Raw genomic sequence first — 24241 nt, 5'->3', positions numbered from 1 at the left:
CTTATTTCTTATCTTGTACGAAAATGCTAGTAAAGAAACACACAGGCTGTAGGATTTAGAGGTGGCTGGTACTCATCTTAAGGGTTTAGTTAAGTGTCTACTGTATGTATGCCTGGGATTATGCTAGTCTCTGGGTATACCAAAAAGGGAAAAGTTCCAGTCCTCAAGAAATTTATATTACTGGGGGAGGGGGAGCAAAAATAAACAAAAACTCAACTTACATACATAGAAATAGGTAAAAAACATTTTGGGGTTTTGTTTTTGTCTAGAGCCATGATTTCATACAAAGTAAATACCAAGTAATTTGGGGCCAATAGGGAGATTATTGACCAACTGGAGGTGGGTTATAGGAGTATGAAAGGCTTATGCTTGAAGAGAGCTAAGCGTTCTGAAGGGCTGGGATAAGGTGGCAAATGATTTTAGTCACAGGACACAGCCTGTACAAAGACAGGGTGATTGGACACCCTTTATCAGAGCACCAAACAAAGAGGTTTAATGATCACCTATACCAAGCCCCTCATTTTACAAGTGAGGAAACTGAATCCCAGAAAGGGTTAAAAACCAACTCATCCAAAGTAATAAGATAGTAGAGTCAGGATTCTTCTAAACTCAGCATTCTGATTCCAATATGACATCCATTTTTATAGAACATACTTATACAGATGTATATCAGTTGCACTAATGACAGATTTTCTCAGTGCAACTGATAATTACTTAAAAAAAAATCATAAAACTTTCCTAGAGGAACCTACTTATAGAGCAGGTGCCAGACAAAATTAAAAGTGGACTTTGGTCTTCTGAACCTGCTTTACTGCTTCTTTTAGCATTCCCATTACCTTTTCTTGCTAACTCTCTTTCCCCAGGCTATGACCTTGTAACCTACTCCCAAAGGGGTTTACTCTCAGCTAAGTGTCAACCTAACTGAGACAGTAGTTGATACCTCTCAGAGGGATATTTGTATTCAAATAGAGGAACTTTGAAGACTGATAAAACTTAATGACTCAAAGGAATTAATCTCTAATGATAGAATTTTAGGAACTGTGGCCCATCAAATTATATCACACAGGTATAGGTATAATTTGATCATCTCATTCCTAAACTAGCTCCAGAAATCACGGAACTACTACTAAATCATAAAGCTTACAAATGACTTAAGGACAAATGGTAAAAAGGAGATCATCTGCAAAGAAAACTTAGGTCAGTTATGACAAGCAGAATTCTCATAACAGACAAAGCATCATCAAGCTAAAGAAATTCCCACACTGGCCATGTCTAAAAATACGTCTCATTTGTTATGTTTCTTTTTAATAAATAATTTTAGTGAATAAATTGTTTGATTGTAGGAGCTGTAGGGGAGAGTAGGAAGAAGGAAAATGCTTGCTAATTAGGAAAAATGATAAAATCAAATTTTAAAATCCAAGTAGAATTTGTCATAGTCCTTCTGCTGAAATAGTTTTTACAGATTTATTATTTAGACTAAATTATTTGACTAAAATTATCCCCACAAAGAATCTTAGACTTTAGAGCTGGAAGGGGCTCTGGTTCCCTATTCCTTTTACAGATGAGTTAACTGAGGCCCAGGGAGTTTAAGTGACGTGTTCAAGGTCAGTAAATGCCAGGGGCAGGATTTGAATCTAGGTCCTCTGGACTCCAAAATCTAGTGCTCTTTCCACGGCACCATGATGACTGTCTTCTAATTACATTTAATAAATACTATAAATTGCTGACAAGTTCCTCCCAGTAGAGAACTGAATTAAGTTAATATTTTTTGCCCTTTCAAAACTGACAGCACTGGAGAAGCCAATCCTGTATAGAAACCATGTTTATTGTAGAGCAGCACTATTGAGTATCATATGTGTAGAAGGTGGATGATTGCAAAATAACAAACCGGCTTCTGAATAGCAAGTTAACAGGGTTAGTGCAAGCAGAGCAGGCCTCTGAAAAGCTATAGACTCAAATGCAAATGGAATCATTTCAGAATTTCTGTAGAATACTGAGGAAGAAGGCAAACAGAGCTATAACAATCACAACTGACATTTATGTAATCCTTTGCAAAGTCCTTTACATACATTCAGAATTGCAGTAGTTCAAAAGAAACATGAGATGTGCAAATTTAGAGACATCTCCACTCCAAATGTTCATATGGACTAACCCAACCTGTGGCAGAGCCTTCTGAACTCCTATTGGTCTGAACAGCCACAGTTGGGCACAGTATACCTTGACTCCAACATAGTGATGTCATTTTGATCCTCTTCAAGAAAGAAAGATAACCATTAACAACTTTACATCCATTATTTCATTTCATTTCATAAGACCATGTAGGTATTAGTATCACCATTTTATAGATAAAGGAAGTAAGGCTAAGAAAGTGAGTTAATATGAGAAATGGGTGAATGCTGCTTTTGTAGTCAGAATACCTGGGTTTAAATCCCACCTTAAACTACCCATAATGTAAATTGCCTTTAGGGTAAAATGTAAATTTGTTTGGCTTAAAAGCCCTTCACAACAGGCCCTAACTTAATTTACCATTCTCACAGTATCTTACACATGGTCTGTGATCCAGCCATAGTGCCCTTATCTTTTTTTCATGTGTGACACCCTGTCTCTCATTTATATGAATTTGCACTGGTCATATCCCATGCTCCCTCCTCAGCTCAGAGAAATCCTTTCTTCTAAATGAAGCTAGCTGATCTTCCCAGCTATTAGCCCCTCCCCTCCCAAACCACCTTGTGTTTGTTTTCATTTATGGTTTTATAGTTATTTTATATATACTTATATATGTGCATATCCAAAAAAGGAGAGAAAGACCTATTTTTAAGAAAAAAATATTTATAGCAGCTCTTTTTTTTTGGTGGCTAAGAAATGGAAATCAAAGGAATGCCCATCAATTTGGGAATGGCTAAACAAGCTGTGCTATATGATTGTGATGGAATATTATTGTGCTATAAGAAAAGACAAGCAGAATGATTTCAGAAAGTCCTGGAAAGACTTATATGAACTGATGTATAGTGAATTGAGCAGAACCAGGAGAACGTTGTGCACTGTGACAGCAATAGTTCTATGAAGAACTGTGAATGACTTGACTATTCTCAGCAATACAATGATCCAAGATAGTCCCAAAGGACTAATGATGAAGCATACTATCCACCTCTAGAACTAATATTGATTGAACACAGACTGAAGTATGCTTATTTTTCGCCATCATTTTTTTCTTTTATTCGAGTCTTCTTATACAAAATGACTAATAGGGTAATGCTTTCCATAATCACACACATATAACCTATATCTGGTGGCTTACAGCCTCAGGGAGAGAGAGGGGGGAGGGGAGGGATAGAATTTGTAACTCAAAACTTTAAAGAAAAATATTTTAAAATATGCATGTTATCTCTCTTTTTAGAACATAAGCTCCCTGAAGTAGAGATTGGTTCATTCTTTCTATTAGTGTGCTGGGTGCCTAGCACATGCTTGTTGATTGTGTGATATCACCTGAATCACTTCATCTTTCTGGGTTTCAGTTTCCTCATCTGTAAAATGAAAGAGTTGGACTAAATACCATCTGAAATCTCTTCCAATGATTCCTAGATCTCATGATATTTATGATTTGGGTCTCATGCCTCTAAGTAGTCACAAGAGCTACCAAAACAATGAAAAAACAATCTGGAATTTGCTTTAAAAGCAAGTATGGGGGGCAGCTAGATGGCGCAGTGGTAAAGCACCGGCCAGGGACTCAGGAGTACCTGAGTTCAAATTCAGCCTCAGACACTCGACACTTACTAGCTGTGTGACCCTGGGCAAGTCACTTAACCCCCATTGCCCTGCAAAAAAACCCAAAACCAAAACAAAACAAAACAAAAAAAAGCAAGTATGGTGGGACAAGGAGAATTCTGCTGAGACCTGCAGATAGTATGTCTGCCAGCATTATGTAGTGTGTGTAAATTCGATATGGTCTTCATCCTAAAGGTGAGAGTACAAGGGCCAGAGGGATACATTTCTCTTCTCCTCAAGGCCAGGGAAAAAGGAAGGAGAAAGTCACCTTCTTCCCCCTCATCCCCCAGTCTCCTATGAATACAACGCAAATATAACACCAGTGTCACAGTTATTTTGTTGGGGGAAAATGGTTAGAGTGAAAACTAACTTATGGGATGAGTTTTATTCTTCAATCTTGAGGCTTCAGTAAGTATTTACAGAGTCTGTTTTCTATAATTCTAGGAGGTCTTTTGCCACCTGTCCAAGTGTAGTATCATCCACAGAGAACATACTGTTTTATGAGGAGAACACTAACTGTTCAAAGCGGAATTGCTGGCCACGGACCAAACTTGGCTTCCTAGAGAAGCAGATCAGATTGAGTCTAGTAATAGGGGTATTTTTTGAATGTGACCTCTGACTTAATTGGTGTAGGGCAGTACTGTCAAACTCAAAGAGAAATGGGGGCCAATAAATAGTACGTAAGGATCCCTGTACCTCATATTAACTTAAAAAGCCACATATTAATATAATCTTTTAAATTGTTTTTCTTTGTTTTTTCAAAGCAATTAGGGTTAAGTGACTTGCCCAGGGTCACACAGCTAGTAAGTGTAAATTGTCTGAAGCTAGATTTGAACTCAGGTACTCCTGAATCCAGGGCCGGTGCTCTATCCATTGTACCACCTCGCTGCCCCTTTTTAATTGTTTTAAAATTTTATTTTCATTTATTTTAATCAAATTAATTATTTTAATCTGGTTCCATCAGTACTTAAGTGTTATGGCTACACCAGGCCTATAGTCTGTGTTTGACAAGGCTAGTGTAGACTACTTCCCAGGAAGAGACTCCCTTACCAATGCAAATTAGCACCTACTATAAGTACTATGCTTATAGCCCCCCCCCCCCAAGCCCCGGGGCAATCAGGGTTAAGTGACTTGCCCAGGGTCACACAGCTAGTATTTGCCTATCAAGTGTCTGAAGCCAGATTTGAACTCAGGTCCTCCTGAATCCAGGGCCAGTGCTTTATCCACTGCACCACCTAGCTGCCCCCTATGCTTAAAGTTTTAGAGAATTCTACAGGGCTATAAGAATTGATTGCAATTCGGAACCCCATTGTTGGCTAAAATTAGAAAGCCTGGCAGGGGGACGCTGCACATGGCTCCCCCCCCCCCCCCAGCACACAAGGCCTTGGGGGGACCACACTGGCTTCCTCCACCCAGCTGTGATATACACAGAAAACCCTGCATGCCCTGTATCCCTCCACCCAACCTGGGGTATGCACAGAAACCCTGACTTCCAGGCGTGCTCTGCATAGAGACTCTGCCCCAGGCGGCCTTGGGCACAGTCCCTAAAGGTACCAATGAATTAGCTTGGGGTGTGTGGGTGATCAGCCTAAGTTTTCTGAAGAGAGAAGGGGTTTTTAAGAGGATCGGGAGTAGTGAAGGGGACAGTAGACAAGAGGGGAGCTACTGAGTGATGGAGACAGAGGGAGGAGAGGAGATGAGAGGAAGCACAGGCGGCAGCAACAGCCAGTCACATCCACAGAGCAAAAGACGCACAGGAGGATAGAGAAAGTTAAAGGTGAAGCAGCTGAGTCCGTTGGCCAAGGTTACAGGTTATATATCCTGCTTTTCTTTGTCCTTATTTCTAAGTTTATTCTTTTTTTTTTTTTTTTTTTAGTGAGGCAATTGGGGTTAAGTGACTTGCCTAGGGTCACACAGCTAAGTAAGTGTCAAGTGTCTGAGGCCGGATTTGAACTCAGGTACTCCTGAATCCAGGGCCGGTGCTCCATCCACTGCGCCACCTAGCTGCCCCTCTATTTTATTTTAATGTGGGCCATGGATTAATAGTTGCTTTTCTTTTTTCCCCTAACAGAGAACATGAAATGAAGTTGAATATTACCCAGCATCACAGCTGAAATTCCTTTAGGAAGAGTTTGGATGGATCTAAGGCAGAGGTATTAACTGAGTCGACTTTATCTAAAACCTAAACTCCTTCTCATTTCTTCTACCTTCCTTTCCTGCTAAACTTTTGAGGAAAGCTAATTAATTTATCGATTTCTGGAAGAATGCTTGATGCAGAAGACACATCTCTATTAGAAAATACAAGGCGGGGGATAGAGAGTTGCCAATGGATCCAAAAGCTGTGGTAGAAGGTCGGGGGAGATCTAACAGGTGCAAAAATACAGGACCTGTCACTTATGACAGAAGCTTTAAGGGTAGAAGAATAAGAAAGAGTAAGAAGGAAAGAAGACTATGTGAGGTTCTTCCTACAGAGGGGAGAGGAATCAGCTTCTTATGTTCCAGAGAATGGTGTCAGCGGCTAAGAAGTCATCCAATAATGGTCAGAAGAAGAAGAGAAGCACAATAGTGGTTGGTGATGAAGAGTACTGAACTAGTTATTTGTCTGTTTGATGTTAACAACAGTAAAGTCAAGTTTCTTCCCAGGTCATGAAGCTGGAATGCGACAATGAGCCTTCTGGGAGTTGATAACCACAACTCATTTTGGCAGATGTATACGGAGAGAAATGATATTACCAGAAGGAAACATTGCTAAGGATTATGAAATCCCATATGAAACACTGAAACCTTTAGGGACATAGGTGGTGCTTCATTATTATTGATGAAGGTAGCAGATTAGGTTGAGAAAGGAAGATTTGGGAAGTGGATATCTAGCTAAGGCAGTGTCCAAGAACAGTACTTAGATTTCTGTGTTTAGATTTCTTAAAATACAAAAGTGATGGGCTTTTGGCATGGGATGAGGTATACATAACAAAGTTTGGTTTAAAAACACACACGGAGACACATACATCTTTGTGTTGAATCTTGAAAATCTATTCAAGAGGACTTTAAACTGAAATGGGAGAGGAAAGGAAAAATCTGCCCAAACACAGATCCAACAAATCTCTTTCCATAGAATATGTGAATAAACATTTGTATTTATGTATATACATATTGTATATATACCTACATAAATACATGTGTACATATGTATACCCATATATATGAGTGTGTGTATACACATATATACATACACACATATATATGCATGCACACACACATAATTTGAGTGCTATTTGTAAGGTCAAATTTGCCTCCTTTCATTATGAGTTGCTATTTATTATCTATATTTGTGCACATATGGATACTAAATAGTGTATACATACACAGAAGTATGGGTAATAAATAGCACACCAGAGACACTAATGAAAGGAGACAAATTTGACCTCACAGGTAGTACTATAATTCAGTGGGATGGTACTCTTCACTGGAATGTCTCTGTTTTATACATATCTTTTGACCCAGTAACTCTACAGCCAGGTCTAGATCCTAGGGAGATGAAAGAAAGAAATGGACTCATATTTACAGATATATTAATAGCATCTCTTTTTGTAGTGGCAAAGAATTGGAACCTGAGGGAGTACCCATCGACTGCAGAATGGCTGAACGAGTTATGGCTTATGTATGGGATGCAGTACATTCTAGGTTTGTTTCCAATGCTTTTCAGAGGTTATCCCACTCCACCCCCGCCCCATTTAGAATGCACTCCCTCCCCAACTACCGCTCTGATAATACCTAGCTTTCTTCAGGAGGTCTTTATTGACCGTGCTGGTACCTTCAGTTCACATTTAACTTGTACTCACTTTGTATATATATATATATATATATATATATATATATATATAAATTTATAGCTGAACAAATGGTTTCCCTCCTCAAAACCTAAGCTCCTTGAGGGTGGGGACTCTATTTCATTTTTGTCTATCTCTAGGATCTGGCACATAATAAGTATTTAATAAATGTTTGTTGATTGAATGTTTGTGGAAAATGGACTGAGGCTGGTTGATGAAGACAGTGGAGGTCCTCCAAGAGCATCTACTTGCTGGGGATGTTATAGAAAGAACTGCTAACTAGTCCATTATAGGCTGGGGATCCATTGCAGCTCTTGGATTCTGTGATGTCAGGGTTGGGGAATTAGTACACATTAGGAACTGAATAAATTTGCAACCAAAAGAATAATAGGCTCTGTCCCTGACTTTAGGATCAAGAATAAAAGGGAAAACAGAGGACCAACTTCACCTTCCCTTTAAAATTCCAATTCCCTGTGCTAGATCCAGAGCAGAGATACAAAACCAGCTCCCAGGCTTCAAGGAGCTTAATATCTAATAATAATGATGATGACAATATTAATAAAAAACAGTAACAGGTATTGCTATATCAAGGTGGCACAGTGGATAGAGTGCTGGGTCTAGAGTCAGAAAGAGTGGAGTTCAAATTCAGCCTCAGACACTTAATAGCTATGTGAACTGAAACTCTATTGCCTTAGTTGCTTCATTTGTAAAATGGGGATAATAATAGCACCTACTTCACAGGCTATTGTGAGGATCAAATGAGATATCTGTAAAGCCCTTAGCACAGCGCTTGATACATAGTAATTATTTAATAAACTCTAGTTATTATGATTATCGTCATGGCCATCTTACAAAACACTTTACAAATATCTGATTTGGTTCTCACAACAACCATGGGAGGGAGGTGCTATTTTGTCGCCATTTAACAACTGAGGCCAACAGAGGTTTAGTGACTTGCCCAGAGTGACACTGCTAATAAATGTCTGAGGCAGGATTCAAACTCAAGGCTTCCTGACTCCAAGTCCAGGGCTCTCTCCACTGCACCACTGAGCTGTCTAGTGGATAAAAACCAATATATATCTAATTCAAATTAAAAATTATTAAGGGAAGTAAAACAATGGCAGAAGAGAATGGGGCGGGGAGATAATGTAGAGACTTTGAGAGGGAAGAGTACGTATTACTAATGCTCAAGGAAGAAAAAATGTGTCTGAAATAGGATAGATTCAAAATATACTGTCATAGTAAAATCAGCTGAGTTTAATAACTGATTAGATGTGCTGGTTAAGATAGATGGAAGAATCAAAGTTAACTACAAGGTTTAGAGTCTGAATCAATGACAACTGTGGAACCAGCAACCAAAATAAATATTGAGTAGGGTAAGGGTTAGGGGGAAGATTAATTACATTTTGCACAAACTGAATTTGATATTATGGTAGTACATCCAAGTGGAGATGTTCAACAAGCGGTTGGGAATATTTGACTAGCATTCTGGGGAGGGGTTGGAACCAGAGATATAGACTTAGGAATCTCCTGCATAGATGTAGCTGAAGCCATATGAATGAATAAGGGAGAAAGCACAGAATAGAGGGTGAAGAGGCTTGTGGGTAAGATCTCAATACTGAGAGGCACAAGGGAGGAAGAGGAACTAGCAAAAGAGACTAAGAGGAGTAGGTCATAAAAGTAGGAGAATTGGGAGAGAGTGGTGTGATTTATTAAAAAATCTAAGCAAGATCTGAAGTTTTGTATGACCAGCCCCTTGAAGAGTGTCAAGTCTAAGTGTTTAGTAAATGCTTACTGTCGATTGATTGAGCTCACATAATAAAATAAATGGAAAAATTTACAAAGTCTCTTTACAATAAAAGATCCATAGTTGCTCTCTATGTTTCAAATAAAAAAGACATGATAATGAATGGAAGAGATAGAAGTGACTGGTTCTTGTTTTGCATCTTTTTTTTCTATGACATGGAGAGAGATTTTTGGATCAGAAAAGACAAAATAAAAATGGATATTAGAAAGTTGATACTACAAGTAAGAATAGAAATAGTAAGAGAGCCCCAATCTGCCTTATAAATTTTATATCACCATGCCTAGATGAAATACATCCAAGGATACTGGGGGAAAAAGTGGCAGGTATTATCAGATTGTCAAAGTTGATAACAAAAGGAAAATGACAAATGTTGGAAGAGTTATGGGAAAGCAGGCACATTTAATGCACTGTTGGTGGAGCTGTGAACTGGTCTAGCCATTCTAGAAAGCATTTTGGAACTATGCCCCACAAATGACTAAACTGTGTATACCCTTTGATCCCGAGATACTGCTACTGCTAGGCCTATATCCTAAAAACATCAAAGAAAAAGGAAAAAGATCCATATGTACAAAAAATTTTTACTGCAGCTCTTTTTGTAGTGCCAAAGAACTGGAAACTAAGGGAGTGCACATCAATCTGAAAATGGCTGAACAAATTATGGTATATGTATTTAATGGAATACTATTGTGCTATTAGAAACGATGAAAGGGATGATTTGAGAGGAACCTAGAAAGACTTATATGAACTAATATAGAGCAAAATGAGCAGAACCAGTAGAACAATCTGTACAATAACAACATCATTAAGACAAACAACTGTAAAAGACCTAAGAACTCTGACAAATGCAATGATCAGCCACAATTCTAGAGGACTGATAATAAAGCATGCTATCTGCCTCCTGACAGAGAAGTGAGTGCCTAGATATACAGAATGAAGCATACACTTTGGAAGAGGCCAATTAAGGGGATTTGGTTTTCTTGACTATGCATATTTACTACAAAAGGGTTCTTTTTCTTTTCTTTTTTTCCCCTTTTTTCCAATGGGGGGTTGTAGGAATGACAGAAAATAGATTTTTTTAAAAAATTAAATAAATAAATTTTAATTTTAAAAGCTCTCAGTGATTTCTGTCCATGGTCTCTGAAAGATTATACATAGTATAAGAGGTTTAAAGAAAGGTATGGGGTGGGGCAGCTAGGTGGCTCAGTGGATAAAGCACCAGCCCTGGATTCAGGAGGATCTGAGTTTAAATGCAGCCTCAGACACTTGACATTTACTAGCTGTGTGACCCTGGGCAAGTCACTTAACCCCAATTGCCCCACCCCACCCCCCCAAAAAAAAAGAAAAAGAAAAAAAGGGGCAGGTAGGTGGCACAGTGGATAGAGAGCACCCGCCCTGGATTCAGCAGGACCTAAGTTCAAATCTGGTCTCAGACCCTTGACACTTACTAGCTGTGTGACCCTGGGCAAGTCACTTAACCCCAATTGCCTCACCAAAAAAAATTTAAAAATTAAAAAAAAATAAAGAAAGGTATGTATTTTCTTTAAAGGGAAGAGAATGAATTCTGTAAACTATAGGCCAGTGAATTTGATTTCTACCTCTGGAAAAATTCTAGAATGTAACCTTAAAAACAAGGTGAATAAACTGCTAGAAAAGTAAGCAGGGTGGTTTCATTAAAACCAGATTATGCCAAACTTTATACATTTTCTTTTTCTTTTTGCCTGGGTAACTATTTTGGTAGTTCAGGAAAATATAGTGCCTAAATTTTAGCAAAGCATTGACAGTCTTTCATGCTATTATTGTGGAAATAATGGAGAGATGTTGGCTAGACAGGAAGATGGATTTAGAAAAGGTTAAAGGGTCAGACCCCAAAAGTATTCACCAATAATTTCATGTCAACTTGGAAGAAGGCCTCTAGTGAAGACAGCATTCCAGATACCCATGCTTGTTTTTGTCAATCAATTATTTGGATAAAAATAAAGACTGCAGCATGTTTATTAAAATATCAGACAACCCAAAGCTGGGAGGAATAGCTAACACAATGGATGACATCAAGAGAAAAAGAAAAAAAAAACCCTGAGAAAATACTGGGTTGAAGCTAAAAAATATCAAAGTTAGTAGAAAACAAAAGAAAAAAATTTTAAAGTACATGGGTTTTAAAATCATCTTTATGTGTGTAAACTGGGAGAGCTGTGGGTAGATAGCTGTTTATCCAAAAAAGATCTGAGGGTTAATGGACATTCTTAATGTGAATTATCCTTATGATATCCAAAATAAGGCATCACTGGAAGAGGCATAGTTTTATAGAAGACAACAGGCAAATTAAAAATGCAAATGATCTGTCAGGTTTAACTAACACTTTTAAGTGATAGTGGAGCCACCACATCTAGAATCTAATATCAAAGTTTCTTATGTACTTATGTATTCCCTTAATGCATGAGGGAATAGAAACAGCGCTAAAGAAAATAAAGATGAAAAGAGAAGCTAGACTGGACCAAGTAGATGCAAATGAAATTTGCAATAAAGACAACATGATTTTGAAGGTACTAAGGGATAAATTATCAAGGTAACTTAAAAGAGTTTGTCAAAGTCTGGAAAAAAACTTAGTTCTTATTTTTTTATGTAATAAACATTTTTATTTATGGTTTTGAGTTCCAATTTTTATCCCTCCTCCCCTCCCCCCCCAAGGCAGTAAGCAATCAGATACGGGCTATACATAGATGATTATATAAAATATAAGTCATATAAGCTATTTTGTACAAGAAAACTTGAATAAAAATGAAAGAAAGTTAAAAATAACATGCTTCAGTCTGTGTTCAATCAATATCAATTCTTTCTTTGGAGGTAGATAGTATATTTCATCAATAGTCCTTTGGGATTGTCTTGGATCATTGTATTGTTGAGAATAGTTAAGTCTTTCACAGTTCTTTATCAAACAATATTGCTGTCTCTACATAACGTTCTCTTGGTTCTGCTCACTTTATTATACATCAGTTCATACAAGTCTTTTCAGGCCTTTCTGAAATCATCCTGCTTGTCATTTCTTATAGCACAATAATATTCCATCAACATCAAATATCACAGCTTATTTAGCCATTTCCCAATTGATGGGCATTCCTTTTATTTCCAATTCTTAGCCACCACAGAAAGGGCTGCTATAAATATGTTTGTACAAATAGGTCTTTTTCTCTTTTGGGGGATGTCTTTGGGATATAAACCTAGCAGTTTTATTTAGTTCTTATTGTTACAAAAAAGGTGACCAAGAGAATACTGGTTACCATTGAATAAATGCATAATCTCCCTTTTTTATGTGAAGAGTCCACATAGACATCCTTGAAATCTTTGAAAGAGGTAGGAGAAGAAAGCAGCTGGATCTTTGCAAATAGAATTCTGCAATTCCACAGCAAAACAGATTTTTACAGTTGCACAAATGACCATAAGACCTAGAAAATCTAAGAGCTCAGTTTACTGCTTGTTGATTATAAAAAAGCATTTAATGGATCAAAATGTTGCTTTCAAAGCTCTCCTCCAAAAAGGCGTCTTATGCATAAATGAAAATATACAAGATTCTCTGAGAAAATGTACAACAAGGGAAATCTTGTTTAATTGTTCCTTGATCATTACTATTAAGTGTGGCATAAAATAGAAATGTGTATGTTCACCACATATGTTTACCATCATTTTGAATTTGTCTAGCACAGAGTCAAACTCGTAGAGGAATTCTCTATAGAAGGTGAGATCCTTCAATCTTCCTATTTGAAGATGTCACTGGACTATAAATACCTCAAATCCTGGAACACTGTAGAATGTCCTAGTTTAAGATGTGTTATCAACCAAAAGAGTACTGTCCCTGCACACAGGAAAAACCAAATGAATGAAGAATGTCCAGATCATAATAGCTAGTTGAATGGAAAATCTGTAAAAAAGATCTACAGTGTATGTATGTATGTATGTATATATCTAAGTAAGTATATATTGGGCAGCAATTCAGATGAACTGAACCTAAAATAGGACTAACGATGCAGAACTGTTTTTTAGAAGTTGTGCAATGCTTTTAATGACACCAATTGTCTACCCCCAAACAAGTGCTATTTTAAAAACATCAGTATTTTTTACAGTAATGCTTCATGTCTATGGATAACGCTGGAGGAGAAACTTTAGAGCAGCATTTTAGTTTGCTGACAAATCTTTTTTTAAAAAATTCAACAAATAATACACAGTGGCATCTTATCTTCTCTGTCACTTTTAGGCCATTATGACTGTAAAGATGTGGAAAATAAAGATGCAGATAATTATTTGCGGAAAGCTAGCAATTCCCTTTTATACCTCTTGAATAGTATGTAGATTATTCTCACAAAATTTTTATAAAGATGGGAAAGTAGGTATATAGGTCAGTAGTTATTGCTATTCTTTCAAATTACCTTTTCTTCAGCAATAATAAGGTCCAAGATTTTTTTCCTGAGCCTTTGGTGTCCTTCCCTCTTTTAGATACCTTGAGAATTGATCCCTCAAGACCCTCAAAATTGTGTTGCCTCCAGCATGAACTTCCTCTGAGTATACCTGGTCTATTTTAGTGGTTCTTCCCATCCTTGTTTCCTTTAATGCCATTTCTAATTCACTGTGCAAGCACATTAGGGATTGCAGTGTTAATAATCAAAATTCGGTGGCTCCCCTCATTTTGATGGGAAAAAATTTTTTTTTTTTAAAGAGATTTTGACAGGTCTTTCCCTTATTTCATGTCTGCAGTCCTCATCCAATTTAATCCCTCAATGGTTTTAAGATGAGTTCACTTAACTGGGTCTTTCACTGTATACTTGTTTTTACCTACACAGCTTCCTGTTTTATGAGGCAATTCTGCTCATAATCTTCCACCATTCTCTTCCATAATATTTTCTAACAAGTTTATGTTCTAAACCTTTGGCTGTCATAGCTCTTGGTTTGCTAGGAAAGTGAGCATTTGCTGACTGATGAAGTTTTGAACTTCTTTTGGTCTCCTCATAGTGGTGACTGATTTATAACTTCCTTAGGAAATGCAAGTCTGTGTCAATGTCTGTTCTTTTACCCATTTCCCATTTTTAAGGGTCAATAACAAAATATTTGAGTGATAGAATGTCTTCAGGTTTTATAAATCTTCTTTTACTTGTGGCTTTTTAAACCATGTGGCTAGCTAGACTAATGATGAGTCCTATTACAAAGAGATTGTTGTAAAGAGTTATAGAACAGTTGCTTCAGAGCTTAGAAAAGGAGAAAGTGTAACTATGACAGCAATGATTACTTATGTGATAGCAAAGAGAAACCAGGAGCCACCCAAATACTGTTCTTAATCTCAAATTAAAGATGAACCAGAATGCTTTCTTCCTGCAGAAATATTAGCTCAAGTTTTAATTTTCTCAGCAATCTTTCATGACAACATTAATTGCCCTGAGAGCAGCATTCCTTCTGCTATAATGTCTGAAATATGGAAAGAACTCTAAAAGCTAAGATTTTGGCTCCTCAAGAAAAATGATATTTTATTTAGAACCACCATTTGTGGGAAATTCTTAGGAATACACATTCCATTGATTTCAGATCTTAAGCATTTACTGTCATTTTTTAAGGAAAAAAATAAGCATTTCAGTTCATGGTTAAGGGCTGCTAATGTGATCTCATCATGGGAACCATTGAAAACAAAAATATTTGCATTGAGGGTGCTTCAGAATTTGTACTTCAAGCATAAACAAAGTTTGATGGATTTTTATATGGTAGGATGACTTTTACAAATTTCTGTGTAGGAACAGGTAAGGTGCCATCAAGAATAAATCTTTTTAGCTACCTACATACACATATACATTCAGTTAACACCAATAACCAATATCTGAATCCAAAGGTATTGGTTTGTATAAACTTCTGGAAGAAAACTCACTAGACTTATGTTGGCAAAGAACGATAAACTTCATTTTCACAGACACCATAGTGTCAAAGGTAGAAAGATATTAAATTTGTTAACTGGAAATTCTGTAAGGTATTACTGTCCATTAACAAACCTTCTATGATACTTGCCTATTTTCCATTTAGAAGCTACAAAAAGGTAGCCAAGCTGGCAGGGCTTGTTGGCTGCTCACTATAATAAACAATTCTAAAATCACTTAACCTCTGTCTTCTTCTTCTAGCTCTAGATATATGATCCTATGTCATAAGCAAATCTAGAAAATTCTCATATAATTAGAGCATCAGCAAACATATAACTAAAACTCAGAACCTGAAGTGTCATGACCTTTTTACTTTAGGCACTTGACAATATTTTTTCTGTTTTTTAAAAATTCTTTTTAATCCTTTTGCAAAAATGCCATTGTCATCTGGGCACATTTATACTTGCATCAGTTGTAGGAAAGAGAAGGCATGGTTGTCATACTACAACTTCTTGCCAAATTCTGTGTAGAGTAAAAATGACCCCAATTTGACTGGTCTCAAAACAATGAAAATATAACCAGGTTTTAAATATGCTGATTCTTTGATACTTAATGGATCCATACAATAGACGTAAATCCTCCCTCCAACAATGCTGATCACAGCCAATCCTTCATTTTCTCACACTATAGTAATCTTTTCCATGTACTCCCAGAAATCCTCCACAGAAGATCTACCAAACACGCTGCATGTTTTCTCTAAAAGACTTCAGTCTTTCAACATTTTATGGCTACTGATTTTGTCTTGGGTTGTTCATCTGCTCTCTTTCACTACATGACTAGCTCAGTTCCTTCTCTCTCTCTCTCTCTCTCTCTCTCTCTCTCTCTCTCTCTCTCTCTCTCTCTGTCTATCTTTCTCTCTCTGATGGTACCTTTTATATCACTTCTTTTACACAAATCACCTTTGATACTATGCTATAGCCTACTTACAACCACTATCACCATCATTATCACTATTATCATTATATATGTATATAATATATATACACATATATTATACATACACATATTTTTCACTATCTTTAATTATTCCAACAACTCTGGGTGGTAAAAGTCCCAGCTGTTATTATCTCTATTTTATAGATGAAGAAACTGAGGCAGAGAAATAATGACTTGACCTGTGTGACACAGCTAATAAGTATCCTTCCATTGTTCTATGTATTGGGGCGGCTAGGTGGCGCAGTAGATAGAGCACTGGCCCTGGATTCAGGAGTACCTGAGTTCAAATCCGGCCTCAGACACTTGACACTTACTAGCTGTGTGACCCTGGGCAAGTCACTTAACCCCCATTGCCCTGCAAAAACAAACAAACAAACAAACATTGTTCTATGTATTACTCTCAGTTTTAGTTCTTCAGAGATTGTGATGTTCCATAATTATCTTTTTTTCACTTGAGCTATTCCTCTGAATATCCTTACTCCTCATCTTTGCCTACTGAATGACTAGTTAATTTCTAATGGTACATCAGACTTTGCTGATTCCTCTAGTCAGACTTCACATAATCCTTTGTCGGTACTTCTCTAAAGCCTTGACTTGGTCATATCCCTTTACTAGGCAATAAACTCTATGAGGGCAAGGATCATGTCTTATCTAATTTTTTATCTCCCTCAAGAACTAGTACAGTGCTCTATATACACCAAATGCTTGATAAATGTTTCCTGAATTAAATTAATATTGGATGATTATATAAAAATTAGAACACATACACTAATGCTTATGAAAGATCAGACACTTTACCAATATGGATGTAAACTGAAGATGGTGGCAATGAAAGTGTCCAGTTACTTTAATGGTCTAAATAACTTCTCTAATGCTCCATTAGCTCCCATTGAGTGCATTTTTAAGATCGGCAAAAAAAAGGGCAGTGACTAGTGCCAGCTGTGAGAGGGACAATTGTCCACTCCAAATTACAAGGGAAATGGCAAAATCTTTTCACACAGGTCACTAAACAGATGGTAAGACATTTCAGTCATTATGGATGGGGGCAGAATTCAAACCAGCAACCCAGAGGTGAAAGGTTCTATATCCAATTACAAATTCCCAATTCCCCTAACTGCTAAGATGCCTAGAGCTACATATTTTATTTACAACAAGGACTTATTGTACAAAATATATTATATAAAATAGATAACTTCATGCTTTCAAGTTAAATCAAGGAATGCTTACTTAAGTGTTCTTTTAATTGAATCAGGCTTTAATTTACCACTCAATCTTTTGCTCATCTTGATTATCCTGACAAAAGGAATTGATAAAAAATAATACTTAAGTTGAAGAGCATATGACACGTATAGCAATAGAAATTAGAGGATTCAAAAGAGATACCTGGGACATCCATAAAGGTTTCTCCAAGAACAGACACGTGGAAACTTAAACCTTCCTCCTGAAGTCGCAGTAGTGACCTAAAAAACTTTCCGGATCTTTATCATGTTCCCTAGAAACAAATACATAGAATGTATCTTGTGTTATCTTAGTATATATACATTAGAACAAAAATATTTTACTTAACACAGCATCAATTCTTCTAGTAGTCTATTTTTGGTAATAAGAGCCTATGGCATTAGAACCCAAATTTATCCCTCTATCTTCTAACCTTACATTATGCCATCAGTCAGGTTTGGTTTGGTTGTGTGTTTTTTAAACCTTTATAGAGCTATCACTCATGATCAAAACCTAGTGATACTTAAGTTTTTAGGCTTTTTCTTACTTGTTCTTTTGGAGATAAATGTTTTACCCTTTCAAATTCTAAAGGTCAAATTACAGAAAGCTAAATATGTCTTCCATTTTCCCGAATGGATATCTCTTTGGACTAGGCAGTGATAAAAAAAAAATGGCTATTCTAGGCATCATCACCATCATCATTTTGTACTGGTCATGGAACAGACAAAAGATGTTTTTATCTTTCTGATCCTTAATTCTTTTCTGTGGAGGCAACACAATAAGTACATTTTTGGAAAGAAAGAACAAAAAGTACAGAAGTGTAATTCTGTAAATAGGTATTTTAGTTATAGAAGGCATCTGATTCCTTAGTGCACTGGATGAGACAAAAATAAATTGAGAGTTTCTTCCACCTCCTACCCCCTCCTGGCCTTGGGCTTTTAAGTTGTTAATTGAAGAGTCTTAAATACTTAAAAAAACCCAAACCTTTAAAGTCTGCATATACTTATAAACTGTGCAAAACTTTATATTAAACCATTTGAATAAAAATAATTCCTTTCTTTAGCAATCTCAAAAACACTGGAAATGTCTTTTTTTAAATGTTAGCTGCTTGTCTGTCTTCATGTAATGACAGAATGAGAGGTTAAAGGACACAAAAATGAGTAAAAGTTTCTCTAATTCAGTAAATCAAATTAAAATGGAATGAGTTATTTTCTACATTCCAAGGTGTGAATATTACAGTATTTCTTGTGTTTAATTACACTGTTTTAAATTATCTTATTTCAGACAGATGTGGACCAGATGTCTTTAAAATATTTGTTTTTTAATTTATTTGGAATTTTCTACTCTCCTTCTTATTGTATAATAAAATAGTAGATCTATCACTAATAGCATTTTTCCTTCCCATGCTAATGATGGAGAACAAATCTGCAAGTTGATCAAACCACTCTGAGATATGAAAAAATTGTGTCATTCAGGAAATCTTAAGAAAAATGACATCTGCAACCCTAAATGTGTTAATTTATAATTTAGTCAATATTTTTGGTGTCATGAATTAAAACAAATGCAACTACTAATTAACATCTGAAATCACATTTATAATCTTCTGGGATTATGAGGTTTTATGGAATTATTTTAACCAGTAATTCCTTAAACAGAATCATATTCATTCCTCTATAAGAGGAACCAGGTTTGTTTTAATCTCAAACAATAATGAAGAATGCAATGGTGTAAATACCATCACTCTTTAAGATAATATTCACTTGGGTGGTTTTTTTGGATGCTTCTCATAAACATTGCCATATTAAACATGAAAGTACATGGCATACAGAACTCAGCCATTTGAATCAAATAATTACTGCATTAATTTAATTTAATTTTACATTGATCTTTTACTGGACCTATGATTTGATTGGTATGGTCTGCATGAGGGACTCTACCAATGCAGATGGAGGCCAACTCTTCAACTGAGACTTAGAGAGTTGCTTAAGGACATTGAGAAGTTTAGGGACTTTCCAGGGGGCCACATTGACCACAATTATTACTTATAAAAATACATTATTCTTTTTTATGAGGCACACAGGTGATTTGCCAAAATACACTTCTATTTCTAAGAGGCCGTGGAAACAATGCTGGGATTCAGAGCAAGGAAAGACTTGCACTCTGATCTCGCTGATGCCTTTAAAAGCTTCGAGACCATAGACAAGTTCATAGGATCACAGATTTAGAGATCGAAGGGAATTTAGTTATTGTATCTCTCTTAGCCTTGGTTTTCTTACCTATAAAATAGGGATAAAATAATATTTGTAGTTCCAGTCTCACAGGGTTGTTGTGATATGTAAGTGAGATAATGTATATGAAATTCTTTGCTATATAAATATCTATTGCTGTAATTATAATTTTAAAATGCTTATATTTACAGGGTACTGCTCTGGATGCTGGAGAAAATACAAAGTTTATAATGCAATGTTTCCACCAGAACTTAAAATATCCAAGGAGCACAAATCATGAACTAAAATGCACAATATTACAGGCTAAGTGCATCAGTGATTCAAGAATCAACATCCCTGACATCAGGAAGACTCAAGGAGGGCTCCTCAATGGAAGAGGTATTTGAAGTGGGTGGTATGAAGGACACTCTAGGCAAGGGGAATAGTGTAAGCAAAGACACAGACACAAGAAAGCAAATGATATGTTGGAGATACACAAAGCTGTTCAGCTGGGGTGGAATGGAGAGTGTGTTGTGGGGGAGTAATATGATATAAGGCTGGAAAAGTAGGGCAGTGCCAGATTGTGGAGGGTCTTAAATACTAAGCAGAAAAGTATTAAATTGATTCACTAGCCAATGGGAGCCAGTGATGATTTTTGGGGGGATAATAAACATTTTTATTTAAAGTTTTGAGTTCCAAATTATCCAGTGAAAATTTTTGAGAGAGGTAATGACATGAACTAATAGATGCACTAGACAAATTATTCTGGGAGTGGTATGAAGGACGGAATAAAAGGGAACAAGTGTTTACTAGCTGTGCAACTTTGGGCAAGTCACTTAACCCTCATTGCCCTGACAAAAAAAAAAAAAGGGAATGAGTGCAAAGAGAAGTACCTGTTAGTAGACGACTATAAATTCTAAGCAGGGGGTATACTAGGAAAGTGAAAAGGAAAGAAAAAGGTAGAAGGAGAGAAGTTATGGTAATTTATTTGAAGATGAATGGGAAGAATAAGAAAAAAATCACCAAATTCTTCCACCATGGGATATTGTTAATGGTTGTGCCACTGACAAATACTATAGTCAGATGAGCAGGCATGAGGAAGATTTTAAGTCTGGCTTTGGACATTTTGAATGCTAGCATGACATTTAGGTAGAGATGTTCTACAGGCAGGTAGAGATGCAAATCTAGTGTTCAGAAGATTTAGATTTGCTGATTATAGGCAGATAGACAGAAAGACAGACAGACAAGAATGGTTGGTGAAATTTTAGGAGGAAATGACTTTGTCAGATTGTAGAAAGAGAAAAGAAGATGGTGAAGACCATGTTCTTGAGCACAGATCAGCAGAGAGTGTGGGTTGGGTGTGTTGTACAACCTGCAGAGAACTCAAACACCTTAAGTAAGCAGTACCTTTCCCCAGAGACATGGTTCTAGGCCCTGTACACATCTGTACCCTTAAGGAACAATCACATTGCAGGACTGGAAAGAGGATTAGGTGTTAGTGAAAGTGAAGGGGCAATTTTAAGAGTTGGATAAGAACCAAGAGAGGATAGAAGCAGTCAATAGTGTAAAAAAGTACAGAGGTCAAGAAGGATTTTAAAAAGCTGTTGGATTTCATGATGAGGATGTCACTGGTGACTTTTGAGAGAAAAATTTCAGTATGGTAGTAGGAGAGAAAGCCCAATTACAAGAGGTTGAGGAAGTGGTAGAATTGGGTATAGGAAACTTTTCCAAGAAGGTTAGTACTCATGGGGAAGAAAAGAGACACTGGACACTAGCTGGAAGATAAGGTGGATGGTTGATGACAGTGGTTCATGGTTAATGACTGGAAGGATATGAATAATGGAAGGATAAGGGGGTAAGAGATTTAGCATCATATAGTATGGGAGAAAACAAACAATGGTTTAGAGTCAAGAGTACATTGGTTCAAATAGTGGCTCTAGGACATACTTCTGTATGACAATGGGCAAGTTATTTCTTTTTCTTCTTCCTTTCTTTCTTTCTTTCTTTCTTTCTTTCTTTCTTTCTTTCTTTCTTTCTTTCTTTCTTTCTTTCTTTCTTTCTTTCTTTCTTTCTTTCTTTCTTTCTTTCTTTCTTCCTTCCTTCCTTCCTTCCTTCCTTCCTTTCTTTTTTGCAGGGCAATGAGGGTTATGTGACTTGCCCAGGGTCACACAGCTAGTACACATCAAGTATCTGAGGCCAGATTTGAACTCAGGTCCTCCTGAATCCAGGGCCAGTGCTCTATCCACTGTGCCACCTAGCTGCCCATGGGCAAGTTATTTCAACTTCATGTGCTTCAGTTTCCTCATTTGTAAAGTGACAGTACTGAGCACCTAGAATAATCTCTACCCTCCTCACTTTCTTCTTTTTTTTGCTGTCTACTGCCTCTTTCAATGCTTGATTTTTAGTTTGCCCACTCCAGGTAGTATTCCCTAATGAACCTCACCTGATTTTGATTCAACAATCCTTCATTATTTAAGAATATCTCTTCCATTACTTATTAATTCATTATATGCATTTCCCATTTTCTACTATTTTTCTATATGTTTTCACATATGAATCTTTGCTCCTTATAATCAGATGGTAAGCTCCTTAAAGACAGGTACAATTTCTAACCCTAGAACAGGACATCTTAACCTTTTGGGTGTCATGGATGCCTTCAGTGGTCTGGTGAAGTCTATGGAACCCATTTCAGAATTAACGTTTTAAAATACATTAAATAAAATACAAAGGAAACCAATTATATTGAAATACTGTTATTAAAAAACAAAGTTGGGGCAGCTAGGGGGCGCAGTGGATAGAGCACCGGCCCTGGAGTCAGGAGTATCTGAGTTCAAATCTGGCCTCAGACACTTAACACTTACTAGCTGTGTGACCCTGGGCAAGTCATTTAACCCCAATTGCCTCACTAAAAAACAAACAAACAAACAAACAAACCAAAGTCCACTGACCTGAGGGTAAGAATATCTGCCCCAGAAAACAGTACAATGTTCTATATATAGGAATCACTCAACAATAAAGGTCATATGATCTTGTGTGCATACATTGACAGCCATATTTTAAAAGCTGTATCACAAAGAAGCCCCTTTAATAGACATCAAAAAATTACTATTATTACCATATAAATAAAAGTGAATGTAATAGTCTGGAATTATTAGAAGTTTTTTTTTTCTTTTGCTAAAATTCCCTTTTCATGCTTTTCTTTCCATCACCTTCTCAAAGAAAGAACTCTTGTTCTAGTTAGAGGCCTGAGAGGTAGATTTTGGCTCCATATACAGAAGAGCTCTTTACATTCATGCACAAATTGCACATGTTGTTTCATGAAATAGTTCCCTGTCACTGGACATGTTCAGCACAAAGATGAGAGATGACAATCTACCTGATATGGTGGTAGAGATTCTTTCCTAAGATGGGAGGTTCTACTAGATTACTTCTAATGTCTTTTTTTTTTTTTTGTGAGACAATGAGGGAAGTGACTTGCCCAGGGTCACACAGCTAGTAAGTGTCAAGTGTCTGAGGTCGGATTTGAACTCAGTCCTCCTGACTCCAGGGCCAGTGCTCTATCCACTGTACCACCTAGCTGCCCCCTAAAGTCCTTTTCAATATATGCTTCCATGAAACACACTTTAATATCTTACCTTCTAACTAGCATTTAGTTGTGAGCATTATAATAATAGCTAACATTTATATAGCACAAACTATAACTCAAACTCAATCTAATCCAAAAAATATTTATTATGCACCTACAAGACACTCAGAAAAGGAAAAAAAAAACAAAAACAAACTAACAACAATCAAAATCATCCCTGTCCTCAAGTGGCTTACACTTTTGGGGAGGCGGTTGGTGGTAAAACATGAAAACAAAGAAAACTATACATAATAATTTGAGGAGGAAGGAGAAAGGCACTAACAATATACTCCAAACATTTTATGATTAAAAAGACCAAAATAGAAAGGAATTTGTGAAGGAAATGCTACAATGCTGTAAACGGCATGTCTTATTTTCTATAACCCAAAGAAAATGATGTGTTTTTTTTGGCTGACATGGAAAACTCCTATATGATACAGTCTCCCTTACTCAGCAGCAACTGCTAAGCACACCAGATTGTCATGGCAATGATTGTGGAGGAAGATGAACACAATATGGAATGTCTGTTCTGTAAAGAGTTGCTCAAAATGATGTGTTCTTGTTGTTACATATGCTGCGTTTTTTAGTTTTATAAACAGTATTAATTATGCATGTCCTCTTTTCTTAAAGGGTCTAACAAACAGAAAATTTAAATGGTTCTATCCATTGAATTTCATAATACAGCATAAAAGAAGAAGTTAAATGTATAAACCAAATCCTTGTGGCTTCAGTCTTTTACTGTTTATTTACTTAAGTTTTCAAGTGTCAATTCCATTAGTTCAAATATGGCCCTAATTACATAATTCAGCAAGAACTCAAGCTGCTGACTATTGCATTATAGTCTATTGTTTTCCTCAAAAAAGGAGTGGGGTGGGGCATCCCAAATATGACAGGTTTCATGAACCATTGAT

The 24241-nt window shown here is 36.6% G+C and overlaps 1 protein-coding gene across 1 annotated transcript in view; it reads right to left on the bottom strand.

Annotated features, from left to right (window-relative positions):
• The window catches only part of GTDC1 (glycosyltransferase like domain containing 1), a 387632-nt gene that overhangs the window by 18529 nt on the left and 344862 nt on the right, over positions 1-24241 (bottom strand). Inside the window, 2 exon segments of the mRNA XM_043992941.1 lie at positions 17664-17750; positions 17753-17772. Coding sequence (XP_043848876.1) covers positions 17664-17750; positions 17753-17772 — 107 coding nt within the window.

Source organism: Dromiciops gliroides, chromosome 3, assembly GCF_019393635.1.
Source record: "Dromiciops gliroides isolate mDroGli1 chromosome 3, mDroGli1.pri, whole genome shotgun sequence".
Classification (NCBI taxonomy): Eukaryota; Metazoa; Chordata; class Mammalia; order Microbiotheria; family Microbiotheriidae; genus Dromiciops; species Dromiciops gliroides.
This window is presented reverse-complemented; position numbering and strand designations above follow the sequence as displayed.